The sequence below is a fragment of the Coccinella septempunctata genome, chromosome 2 (genome assembly GCF_907165205.1).
Source record: "Coccinella septempunctata chromosome 2, icCocSept1.1, whole genome shotgun sequence".
Classification (NCBI taxonomy): Eukaryota; Metazoa; Arthropoda; class Insecta; order Coleoptera; family Coccinellidae; genus Coccinella; species Coccinella septempunctata.
In genome coordinates, this window is record NC_058190.1 from 26,678,507 (window position 1) to 26,692,098 (window position 13,592).

The window sequence follows — 13,592 nt, forward strand, 5'->3', positions numbered from 1 at the left end:
TATCTGTCCAACCCTTTTTATTCATTTTCCCTGTTTAAAGCAGACTTCTGTTGCCTGGCTCTCTGGCGAACCAAGACCAATCGTCAGAAGTCTCGAAGTCTGTCTGCTGGCAATGCTTGGCGTGCGTATACCCGCGATTGCCACGGAGAGATCACAGTTACCTACCCCGACCTAAACATGTTGTGAGCTCTAGCAGACTTCTGTCGCCTGGCTGTCTGGTGAACCGAGACCAATCGCCAGAATTCTCGAAGTCTTTCCGCTGGTAATGCTTGGCGTGTATACCCACAGATTACAGAGTAGAATGTATGTGTATACCCGCGGTTGCCACGGATAGACCACAATAAACAACCCCGTCCATTATCCTGTGAACCGTGTATTGTTGAATTGTGTTTCACCTGAATCAAACCCGTCCCGTTTATTGAATAGTTTCAATTCTGATTGGCCTGTACACTAAAAAAATCACTGAAAGTTCTCGAGATCAAACCCATCGCTGAATTAATCGATTACTATCTTTCTGAGTCAACCGGTTACTGTATATTTGGTGTAAAGTAAACCCCGTAAATCCCTTGTTGTCTCAGAAGGAATGAAAGTGAATGTTATTGATTACTTTCTTTCTTTTATACCTGATATTTTGACTGAATCTAGTTAATTTGAATATCGTTTAATTCATTAATTTCACTGTGTTAATTTTGAATTACTGTCCACCGAGCTAGTTCAAGTGTTTCATTTCGGTTTTGCTCATTTTGAACTTGGTCATCAGCTGTATATATATATTTCATGACTTTGAGATCATTGTATGGTTCACTGTAAATTAAATTTATTGTAATGAATACGGTTTTAAAGTAGGTACTTGTTATCGCTACCACCTTTAGATAAACCCGAACTGTATCTCCGACTAGTAGGTACCTGGGTGGGTTTGTTATTTCTCCCTATTGAAAGAATAGCTGGCGCTCGAGATTAAACCCTTGCAAACTAAACCCGTTACACTGCACCGAAAAAATAAGGTTAAAAAAAATATGTTCATTCTCTGTTAACCTTGATATCTGACAATTTGAAACTACATATGGAAACGTTTTAAAAAGATGGCTAAAGTTGAGATCAGTTGATAACCCATTACAACGAACAATGGAACACCAAATTGGAAAAATTATTAGAAGAAAATCAACCACCATGGACAATAACCAACTCATTAACAAAACAAAAGAGAACAAATTCTATATTAAGAGCTAGTAATAGAGATGAAAAGAAACCGAACATATTCGCCGAAGGAGAATACAAAACGAATTAAAGCCAGGACAGAACATCCAACGATTGTTGCTTTGTTTCTAGATCAAAGAAATGTACCCAAGTCTCATCCATAGTAACAATTCGGTTTAAGAAGTCTACATCGTTTTCAAATCGAGCACAGCACTGACACTTTTAATGAGTTATTGCTCGTTGCTATGGTAATGCAATATTTTTTTATGCATGGAACTGGTCTACGCTAACTAGATATCAATACATCCCGGTAAATGAAACTCGCATTATAGAAAACATAGAAATTTTTTCTCTGAATTATCTTGAACAAAATTTGAAAAATCAATTCGTGAAAGAAGCGTCAATTTGTCAAGTATGAAAAAAAACACTTTCTACGTCCACTTTTCTACAAAAAATTATTCATACTAACACAAAATGACAAAATGATATATATGAAATAAATACAAGATTTAGCATCCAGTCATGAATAGCAGTTTCCCAGATAGAAAAAAACTATAATTGGTGATCCAAATAACGAATCAGACAAAACAATATAGGGTTTAACCGAAAAAGAACAATTTTTGGTCTCTCTCAGAATATAGGCTGATAATGAACTCACAGGTTTGATATTATGTCAATTGACGATTTTTTGTGTAATTTTTCAGGTATTGAAATGAAACTGCATGTAGGGCACTATCAATTTGAAATATACAATATACAACACTGATTCGATACAATATTTAGGTACATCATCTTCACGAGAATTCGTCGAAGAAATTGGATTCTCTCAACAATGTGGAGAAATCAACACTTACATTCGGAACTGTTATTTCCCAAGATGCGAACAACCTATTGGCAAATTCCAAAATTTTCCTAAGTGTTATTATTCCATTCACAGTGAAAGATTGGAGGTATCCTATATTATTAATGACCGTATTGGACAGATACCTAATTAGCTCCCAGTTATCCACAACTAAGGCATATAATCTGGAACCAACCTCGCCCTGAAGCCTAATGAAGCTTTCTATCAGCTTCAGGATCTCTGCTTTTGGTTTGAGTATGGCAAAGGGTGCAATTGATCCACCTCCTCCTACTGAAAATCCTACGCTCGATGATGACGCAACGGGTCTTGGTGGTACGTAATAAGGAGCTTTTTGAAGGCTTTTTATGTAATTAATGGAATCGCCATTGATCAGCATATCCCAGATGTTCCCACCAGTTTCTTGTGCTCCAGAAAATCTCAGCAGGGACAAGACCTGAAAAATATATGCAGGAACTAATCAGTATTGGTACTTAGGAGAATAAAAGTGATATACAGTGTGTATATGAATACATAGTTGCAAAAAAATTTTATGATTCCTCGTCAAAAAATACTATGGGTCTATCATATCAACTTTTCTGCCCTCATGCTCAGTTACAGCCTCTTAAACATGGCGCCCGAAAAGCATTTTTTCTCAAAAAGGGAGAAACTGGCAAGAATGAAATCAAGCTGATATTTCAGCAGGGCGAGTAGGCATTAAACAAAAATTTACCCTCAAAATTTGGTAGTGGCCTTACAATTATGAAGACCACCAATTTTTTTTTAGTTACCTTCTAGTTCCTTTAGAACGTCTGCTTAATTTAATTTCTGTTAGTTTTATGGTTTCTAAGGAAAATAAGAAAAAGAGTAGGTATTGTATTATGTAAGTATATTGAGCGAGAAAAATTCTGGTGTTTTCCGATAATGTCAGCATGATATGCGATGGAAAACCTCAGCAAAATATACCTTATATTTTTTCAGACGAATATGAAGTTGATGAATCTTCGGCAAACTTTCTGAACCACCTGATTCGAATTTTGTGATGACGAAGTCACATATAGAAATGTGACTTCGTCATCACAAAATTCGAACCCATTAAAAGAAATCGATGATATCGGGAAAGTCCTTGAAATAATCGATTATTATCTTAATGTGACCATATTGTGTAAAGCCCTTTTCGAGATACATTGCCATTGCAAAAAGATGCCAAATAATTTGCAAAATAAGTACCTACACTTGAAGCAAGTTACACGTGGATCCGACATTTTTACTTTGAAAGCTAAAGAAGACTAGAGAATGGAAGGAACCTGCGTCTATAATCTTTGGTTCATAGATTATAGAGTAGAAAGATAGGAAACGAAGCGACTAAAGTGATGGAGCGCCATCTGTGTTTAAAATGTGGTTTTAGGACCCAAAAACTGATAAAAATATCAATTCGAGGGCCATTCACAGAAACATATAAAAATTTTGAGAATTCAGATGGTCATTTTGATCAAAGAGGTTTTGAATGTTTTGATTCTCGTACCACATTTTGTTTATCCAGCTCGTTATAGTTGATGATTATTGAATTTTTTTGTATAATTTCTTGGTGAAAACCTCTGAATATCGTTCGAAAATTATTGAATGGTGAAGAACTGTAGTTCAAATAATATGGAGTTTTTGAAATTAAGTTTTCTACTTAACTGAAGAAAATGGAAACTTAAGTAAGTACTAAAACTGGTAACATGTGACTCGGTCACACATTAATTTTTATTTTCAGTGCCCCGAAATGGATGAAATTTTCATGGCTTGAGGACAATGACTTCAGAAAACACTACTGACTACACCATGTACAGTGAACATTTTACTGTTGAGAACTGTTCATCCACGTAAATTGTTGTATGCAGGAAGTATCCCTTTCATGAAGGGCCCATTTTGGGGAATTTATGTATTTTATACGTTCTTTCGATGATTCTCAACTGCTACTTCTTCAATATATTCAGAAATGCAATACTTATGCAGGTCTTGTATACCTCTGTAAGGTTTTTTTATTGTGGTTCTGTAAATAATATGTAAGTAACAGAAATGTGTAGGTATGCTATAATGGTATATTGAATATTGGTTCATATTAATTTCTGATATAAAATGCACAAATTCAGCTGAGTTTATTAATTCAAAACAACGTATTGCACAGAAATAACACCTTCGACGAATAGCAGATCATCATATTCTCTTGTGTCCTAATCGAAACTTTATTCGTTGTCCATAATTTAAAATTTTTGTAAATTTTTTATAAATTGCAAATAAAAATATAGCACATCCTACAGCGTATTTCATTGATATCAATTGATTCCAAACAATGTTCAGATGAAAACTAACATCCTGGTCACAAAACAAAACCATATTTTTGTTTTGTAGCTCAGGATGTTTATTTTCCAGTCTCAACAAAATCGATATTGAAATTCAATATGAGGACTAGGATTCGAATTTCACGCCTCTCAATTATAAAAGAGAAAACTGTTATTAAACAGTTTTTCTGTAATGACAGTACGATTTTAGCGCCATCTCATGGTCAAATGTGTTTCTTTTGACATCAAGAATCTACTGTTCAAATATTTGTACGAGTTAGGGAAATATCCTGTTTAATATTTGAGTGCGGGAAAAGTGACTTGAAATATTAAAATTGAAAAATATTTAATGTATTCGATTTGCGATTCACGATAATATTTACTTTATGGAGCAGATTATCTGAAACAACTAAACCGCAACCTAAGACACACGGTTTAGGCGATTTAGGTGGAATTATTTATTTCGAGGAATTTCAACCTTTGTGAAAAAAGACTAATGTTTAAATGATTGTGAGATTAAAAATTATTGGCAAACGTACAAATAAACTGGTCGGAAAGCCAGCTGAGAGAACATGAAACCAAAAAAAAATTACTTACCACACAGAAGATTAAGTCGAATTTCATTTTTCTTTTCGATTTATTCCTTACAAGGACACAAGGTAGCAGCGACGTTTGCACCGTGCTGATATATACGGGTACTTATGCAGATATTTCATCTGCCAAATATTTATACTAACTAAATATAATAGTTCATCAGAGATATTCTGTTCGAGATCAATAATTATTATTAGGAACTCATCAATGGATTTCTCCGCATGAATTTTAAATGAATTTGAGCAAGAATTACAGGAAATTCCTATTGATACATGGGTTGAAGAGCATTTATTAACAATGCATTCTTCCAAATTATTATAGGAAATTACAAGTAAGTAGGTTCAACATTAAGTTTGTTGCAAGTGAAACAATAATACCCCTAATGGTTTTCATTAGGATATCGCAATGATTTCTTCGCTCCCGAAATCGAATTACAATTACTTATTCACAGATTCTAATTTCATTTGTTATTACAAGCGAATAATTTGAATCACATTTCATAACTGATATGGCGTCCATTGAAAGACAAATCCAACAGAAGTTTTTCAAATAAACCTACACTCGTCAATTTCAGCTATATATTTGTTATCTTTATTGTCAGTTTTCCAAAGTATAGATTTTTTTGTTCAAATCTAAGGCACCTATAGAACACAGCACGATAGTAGCAATTATAGTCCATTCATAAATGATTGACATCACAGTAGGCATTGAAAGTCCAGATGCAGCTTAATATCTGATCGCAAAAGATCTTCAATACTTTCTGTAGTTTCAATCACAGAACTTGAATATATAAATATAACCTATACTTCATTCAAATTTATTTTAGCAGTCGGTTGGCCATGAAATAATTTTCTCAAGTTTTTGTAACTAGAACGAAGTTAGGTTGGCACTCATGAAATGTCGTTAATGTCATAACGCCGTTGCCACAACTAATATCAATTTTTATTACAAAAATTCGAAAATGCCGAAAGTGATTGAAAAAAGAGACAGGGTTTCAGGAAGTGCTATTTAGAATTCAGGTCCGCTCATTCAAATAGTTATACCCTGATATTCTAAAATCCACAATACGTCAGACGATAGCGAACATATTCAATGTAAGAGAATTTATATAATGTTTCATCTGAATCTAAACGACTTATATTTCAGCTGAATATTTCCACAATCAGAAAGATTGCGAATGAAGAGTATGACAAAGAATTTCCTTCTATTGGGAGACCCAAAAAAGTGTTGGCATTTGGGAATTTTATGTTTGAGTGAATTAATGCGAAAAGTTTACTACAGGATTTTCGATAAATGACATCGGAGAATAAGTTCCCTAAAATGGATTTTTCTGTTTTTCATTTGACTTGTCCTATACAATGTAAATGTCTGAAGGTACTAATAAATACCTAATTATTATAATTACATCAATGTATTAAGATGAATAGCCACAAATACGCGCAAGTTGCCCTGTTACTGTTTATTCATGTGAAATTTTTGTTCAACGGTGAAGTTGCATCTTAACTTGAAACTTCCTTCAACTACTTTTAGTTATATTGATGCAAGATGATTTTTGTTGAAAAATTTAACATTCTTGTAATTATCTGTTAATTCCTTCGGGAGATACCCATTGCCAACCACTGCATCATATGCATTTAATCTTCGAGTTAATTACCTCGATGAAAGCGTACCATTGTTTTGTTTTAATGAATTTTATATATGATATTTTTCAATGACTGTGGGAAAAGCAATTTCATCTTGTGAGTATCAATTGATCTGTGATTTCTTTTACATTTCAATTTATTAATTTATTAATTTATTTATTTATTGATATTTATATGCATATTCATATATTTGGTAATTCTTGTTTTTTTATATGTTTTCTTTCTCTTCTCCTTCTCCTCTGTGCTGTGCTTCTTGATTTTGACTTTGTCATTTTTATTTTTGTGATATTTTGTAATTTCGAGTAGTTTTGTAATTTTCTTTTTTAATCACTTTTTATACCAATTTTTTAAGAAGTAACAAGTATCCTTGTATTGATGTTTTGCACTTTTGTCTCACTATCGTGAAGGGAGAGACTTTTCAGAGTTTGTTTTCTCATTTTCAGTGCCCTGATGATGGAAATATAATTTCCGAAACGTTGGCTAAGTTGGAAGTTTAAATCCCGAATATTTTGACCTTTTCCACCACCATTCCCATATTAGCATTGTTGATGTGAGGTCACCAGTTTACAGATTCTAATATTTTTGAAATCTACAAATGATGTAAGCCAAAGAAGATAACGAACATTAACTCTCCTCAAGCTAGTGCATATTATGATATTATACTGATCTCTTGTATTTTCCATGCAAATAATTGGATTTGGTATGCCTTCAATTAGTTTGTATAAACTTCAATTATTTTTTGTCACATATTTTCCGAAGAGATTCGACATTGTGATAAAATACGTAATAACAGAAACTTTTACGTAGAACAGGCAACATAGCGTTGATTTAAAACCCAAAAATGTTTTGACAAGCTTCATAACCCCACATTTTCGTACTATACAGAGTGAAATGTGTCAAATTTCCATGGCCAACCGACTGCTAAAATAAAGTTGAATGAAGTATAGAAACTTATTTAAAAAGAAGAAATAGTCAAATTCAGGGCATATTAATCCGCTTTCAAAATTGAAACAATTATATTTTCAAACTGTGCGATTAAATTGAGAACATCAAAAACAGTACAAAATTCAAATTATTGTTGGTCAGTGCATAGATTCACATATACCTAATAGGTCTATAGATCAATGTTTAATCACAAAACCAACCTGAATTCCGCAACAAAATCTTAACTCTGGGACTATTACCAACTTACCTAAATTTGATTTTCCATAGCTCGAGATGTCAATCATTCTTGAATGGACTATAAATAGTTTTGTTTGACATTGACATTTCTTTTATTCTTTTTATTCATAATTCATAATTTGAGAGTTGACATATTCTGTGGTAGAAAGAGTTGATTTTGTTACAGATTTCATAAAAACTCATCAAAACCAACATTCGGCCCGTCGCGCATATTGAGTATTGGCGACTTAACTCTTATTATAAACAAAAAGAAGTATCAATCTCAAACAAAACAATTCAATTGTTTTACTACTACTGTAGTAACTGCTACTGTCGTGTGGCGTTCTACAGGTCCCTTAGGTGATACATTCAAAAATTACCATGTTACATAAAATTTGTAGATTTACGATGTTTTTTTGCATTTCCTGGTACCGAATTCTGAATTCCCATTAGAAATACTTCATATTTAGATTTATACATGTTTAGGACCAATATTAACTGAGAGAGCTATTGCGTAAAATATAAACAATCACCCAGTACTGGCTGGTATATCCATTGTGGGCCTTCAAAATATCTATAAAGCATGGAGTAACCATGCTTTATAAGGTATTTTTTTAGGTTGATTTCAACTAGCTGAAAAAAATTTAAATGCCCGTATATTAAGGAAATTATGGCTATTAAAAAAAAATTATATAACCATAATATTTTATTTAATATCTTGAACTCTACTGAAAAATTTTGATGAAATAATAAATAATTTATAATGAGCCAAAAATAAAAAATTATTGGACTACGTCACTGAACAAAACATTACACCATAAAAACTATGATAGGTTATGTCAAATTCACCAAGAAAGGAACTCTTCCTCCTTTCCTCTCGTCATTGAGTTTTAAACTCATTGAGTATATGGGGGGCATAGGGGCAGTCTTTGACTCGTACAAATATTTTAAAAGTAAATGCCTGAGGTCAAAAGAAACTCTATTTTTCTGCACCATTTTTTTCGATTCGGCTCTGATAAAAAGACATAGCCATTTTAAGTTTTCATAATGAGCTGTGCCACTCCTGAAAAACAAAATCACCTTCAGAATATCTAGCTGAATCTGTGACATTACACATGTTTGGATCATTTTGAAAGAGTTGAAGAGAGCATTCGGTCGGGGTACCCAATTTTTCGAATTTCATAGAAATTTTTTATTTTTGAACAGCAAATTACTCGAAAACGGAGCCTTATACGAGAAAATATGAAGAATATTTTTATTGAAATGAAAGTTTTAGCGGCATACAGACAGGAATTGAATTCTGAAAAAAGTACCGCTAAAACTTTCATTTCATTATATTTTCAGACAAATAACTATCATCACAATATTTTTATTACAAAAGACATTCAAATATTTATTAGATAGCGTCCAACTTAAGAGTTGAGTTCTTTGAATTTTTGTAATTTTTATGGTATCTACATAACGGTCACAAACAGAAAACTGGAAGACTTGGGAGATATCTTTTGTTCGAAAAAGATTCATCAGATAAATGAAAAACTAGAAAAACTATGTTCCGGAATTCATTTCATTCGATAAAACCGTTTATGGGAACTAAGAATAATATTTAAAATAGTTTTTCAACAGCCTGTATCTCTTGAACCTAGCCGATTCGAAAATAATGATAAAGTAAAAAAGTGTTTCTTTTACCCTCAACAATCTACTGTTGAAATATTTGTACGAGCTCCTGTTTGCTCTTCGAAAACATCTCGTAATAGCTTCTTCGACTCCCTTCTCGTACTCTTTTTTAAGTATAATTATGATTATTGTGTGGCTGTGTGCTGAAATGACCGATCATGACGAATTCACTCATGCGGGAATGATTAGATTAAAGCACTCTTGTTCTTTCTTCCACCACATTAGGGAAATTAATTTTTGCAGTATGATTACGTTTATCCTGCTCATCATTAATAATTATAATTATTTCTCCCACTAGTTGTATAACAAAATTTTTTATAATATTCATTGAGATTTTACATTATTCAGGAGTTTGTTTCTTGTTTCGTGCATTATATTTATGATTTTATCCATAGACTAATAATTTTATTATTATTAGAGACTGGTTTCATCAAAGAACACATTAGTAGTGGAGGCGTTCTGTGATGAAACCATAGTCTAATAATAAATAAATTATTAGTCCATGGATGAAACCATAAATATCAAATCTCACATTGAAAATTCAATATAAATTTTATTTTATTTCACTTGGATTTGAGAGCCAGGGATATTCCAAGGATTGTAAAATAATTAAAGCAACCGAAAGGCACAAATATAATTAAAAAAAAGTACGTTTCCATTGAAAGCGTTTTTTCTGTCATTTACAAAGTTGGAAAAAGTTCCTGAACTCGTCCACTCCTGCAAGTTTTCTGCGCAACTGTGATGACGACTCTTGATCTGTGCATGAAAGACTTGTTTGGAGGTGTGCATCCACTATATCTCATCTTCAGTTTACTTATCAAAGCTTCGAAATTTCCTTCTTGACTTGGAGTGATAGTGTGAAGGATATTCTGTGAAACAATTAAGGCCGTTGGTCGCTTTCTCCTCCTCGTCCCAACTTTGGCATTGGCTGCTGCTTCAAATTGCTTTTGGTATGTGCACCAAGTTGATTCGGCATCAAATGTTGGAGGTTGAATTTTCATTCGCCCTGGTTCACCCCTATCTTGTAGCTTCACACAACAATATTTGCTGAATTTCCGGCTTAATTTCTCTTTTATGGTTTTCACGTATTTTTCTGTATCACCTTATCTTTCTTTCACGTTTCCTCCTCTGTCTTCGAAGTTTCCAATCGTTCCACATTTTCAATCTTGTCTTTCACGTTCCCAATCCTGTTGTCCAGTTTAGAGTGATTTTTTTTAAATTCATTTTCCATGGATGTTAGTTTATCTCCCAAATTATTCTCAATTCTCTTAGTGTTTTCCCCCATTTTATTTTTCATTTCCTTAGTATTTTCTTTCATTTTCTATTTTCCTCCAATTTAAAGCTCATTTGTTCAAAGGCGTGCTTGAACAAGTCCATACTCGCTTGGTCCATTTTCTCTGCTTCCTTAAATTTCCTCCATTCATTCGATCAGCCTATAACCTGAGCGAATTTTGAAATAACGGTAAAAATACTCAAGTATTATATAAAACCTTCTACAAACACAACAGAATTATGATGGGTTCAGGGTTCAGCTGTATTCTATTAATTCTAGTCATTAATTTTTTGTTATTTATGTTAACCGTTAATTCAAAATACAAAAATACCTATAAGTATTACCTATGTAAATCCTTCTTCAAACACAATTGAATTTTGATGGGTTTAGCTGTATTCGATTGATTCTGGTTATTAATTCTTTGTTATTTATAAACCGCATTACCGTTAATTCAAAATTCTCTCAGGTTATAAGCTGATAGTATGAATTGGGGAAATTTAAGGAAGCTATTCGAAGAGGAGACACCTGTTATAATACGTCAATGTATGAAATAAACAGATTCTTTCGAAATATCTGTATACAGGTCGATTCATTTGAATTGGGACATTGCCTGAGTAATAATAATTTGAATCAAAATATGACGATGTCATCCAGTAGCACTTAATGAAATATTGGTGTGGAAAAAACTCGTAGTTGTATTTTTTTCGTTTTTTGCGTTTATTTCTCTTTGCCATCAAAATCGGCACAGAGGTATAACTTTGAGAAACTAATCTCATTTTATGTATTACTTCAAATTTTGTTATAGCAGTCGCCACTTTAATTACTTCTGGTGATGAAATAAAATGGTAGCCAATTTTGACCAAACTTGCTGATGATTTCGATTAGAAATTAGGATTTTAAAATCATTTGCTCATGATATTATCTGAAAATAATAATTATACACGTTTTTGAAACACGCAATTACCTACAGACTTCATTGTCACAGAGGAAGATTTCAATTTTTTTTCAATTCATGAAAAGTATGCTTTCGAATGTCAGAAAAATATTGCTGTGTGGCTACATGTAATTTTTCCAGGTGACTTATTTTTGCTGTGACATTTTAATCTCTTGTCGTTAAACTTTAACAGCAAAAGCTTTTCAAGGCTATTTGGTCCTATATCTCTATTTTTCCATCCTCAATGTATGTTCTAATAATTACGAATCATAATCGAATGCTAACTAACAATAATTCCTCATAAATAATGATAAAAAAGGTCCCTAGCAAATTGCCAACACGTGGAGAATAGTCTTATTGCACCAATTAATTATGGTTGCAAAACGCAAGATCTCAGTTCAAATGGTATTATTATTCGTTTAGGTCACAGTTGCTTCACTTTACGATCTTATCAGTTTTCAGAGTGCACGCACAAATGAATGGCTCGTGATTTACATAAACATACCCTGAAAGTTTTTACTAAGTGCGGTCGTCTTGGTATGTTTATCGCAGTAGAATGAAGAATTACTTCTGCTCTCGATCATTGTGTTAACATTTAAAACAACTAATTTATCACTCAATCATTTAACTTACTCAATTCTCAATTTTCATCGAATGAAAGCTCAATTTATTATGTATTTATTTATTCTGCATTATTTTGAAATACACATCATATTCACTATCAGCAATAAAAGATAATATTTCATTTAGTATTATAAGCTGATGATGTTAATATTGTATATATCTACATCAAAGTATCTACATAATATATTTGACATATGAATATCACAAAATGTTTAACAAGAGTCACTTCCTCAAAATGAAGCGTATATAATCCAAAGAACTCACTGAGTTAAAAGCTACAATTTAAACAGATCATTTTTTATTAATATTATAAAAATCAGACTCTTTCAGTAGTGTGGAGAAATCAAGGCTTACGTTGGGTACAGTTATTTTCCAACTTCCGAATAGATAATAAGCGAATTCTAAAATTTTCCTGAGGATGATTATACCGTTGACAGTGAAGGCTTGCAGGGTTCCAAGCCTGCTTATAACACCGTTCGTCAAATATCTTATAAGGTCCCAATTCTCCACGACCACGGCATACAATCTTGACACCACTTCGCCTTTAAATTTAACGAAACTCTCGACAAGTTTCAAGATTTCAACTTTGGTTGCTATAACTCCCGATGGAGAAAACGTTCCTCCAGCTGCTAACGAAACTCCCACGTTGGACGCTGATGCAACTGGCACTGGCGCTGGTGGTCCGTACGTCACATAAGTAGGGCTGGGGATATTTTCAAAAACAATGGGCTCATCGATTTTGTTCGAGTTGCCATCGTTGATCAGCATGTCCCAAATATTTCCACTTGACTCTTGACCTTTGGCGAACGCCACAAGGAAAAACAGCTAAAAAAACATAGAAATTAAATAACTTCAATTAATCACAAAAACTTGAATTCATTCCAAATTTGAAAATGATAAAACTCTGTTGGAAATTTGTATCATGCATTAGCGGCACTATGAAAGCCTGCTCTGTTTAGTTCGGGACAATTTAGTTTAAAACGACTCTACGAACCAAATTTTGATTTGGAAAAGGGTAAACTGAAATATATCGATGACTTTTTTTATAATGAACCGTTTCGATAAGATTCGGATTTACCTAAATGGATAAGTGAGCTTATACAGAAACAGCCAAAATCAAGCAATATGGGATACCCTGTACATTCATAAGGAATTTGAAATTTCATTTTCCAATAACATATCGCAGAGTTTTGAGGAGAAAAAGAATCTTTATACCTATTGGACACTTGTAATTTGGATACCTACTATTCTGACAGAAAATATACCCATAGTGGCAATAAAAAACTGTGAAGAATAACATTTGTATGCTCTGATTCTCCATTATAAA

At 32.9% G+C, this 13,592-nt stretch overlaps 1 protein-coding gene across 1 annotated transcript; it reads right to left on the bottom strand.

Moving 5' to 3' along the window:
• Window positions 1-1,519: 1,519 nt before the first annotated feature.
• LOC123308254 lies at window positions 1,520-5,282 on the bottom strand. The gene is made up of 2 exons (XM_044890841.1): window positions 4,960-5,282; window positions 1,520-2,492 (listed from the first exon to the last, which is right to left on the bottom strand). The coding sequence occupies exons 1-2, from the start codon at window positions 4,984-4,986 to the stop codon at window positions 1,992-1,994; spliced, it is 528 nt and encodes a 175-aa protein (XP_044746776.1). The 5' UTR covers window positions 4,987-5,282; the 3' UTR covers window positions 1,520-1,991.
• Between the last annotated feature and the right edge of the window lie 8,310 nt (window positions 5,283-13,592).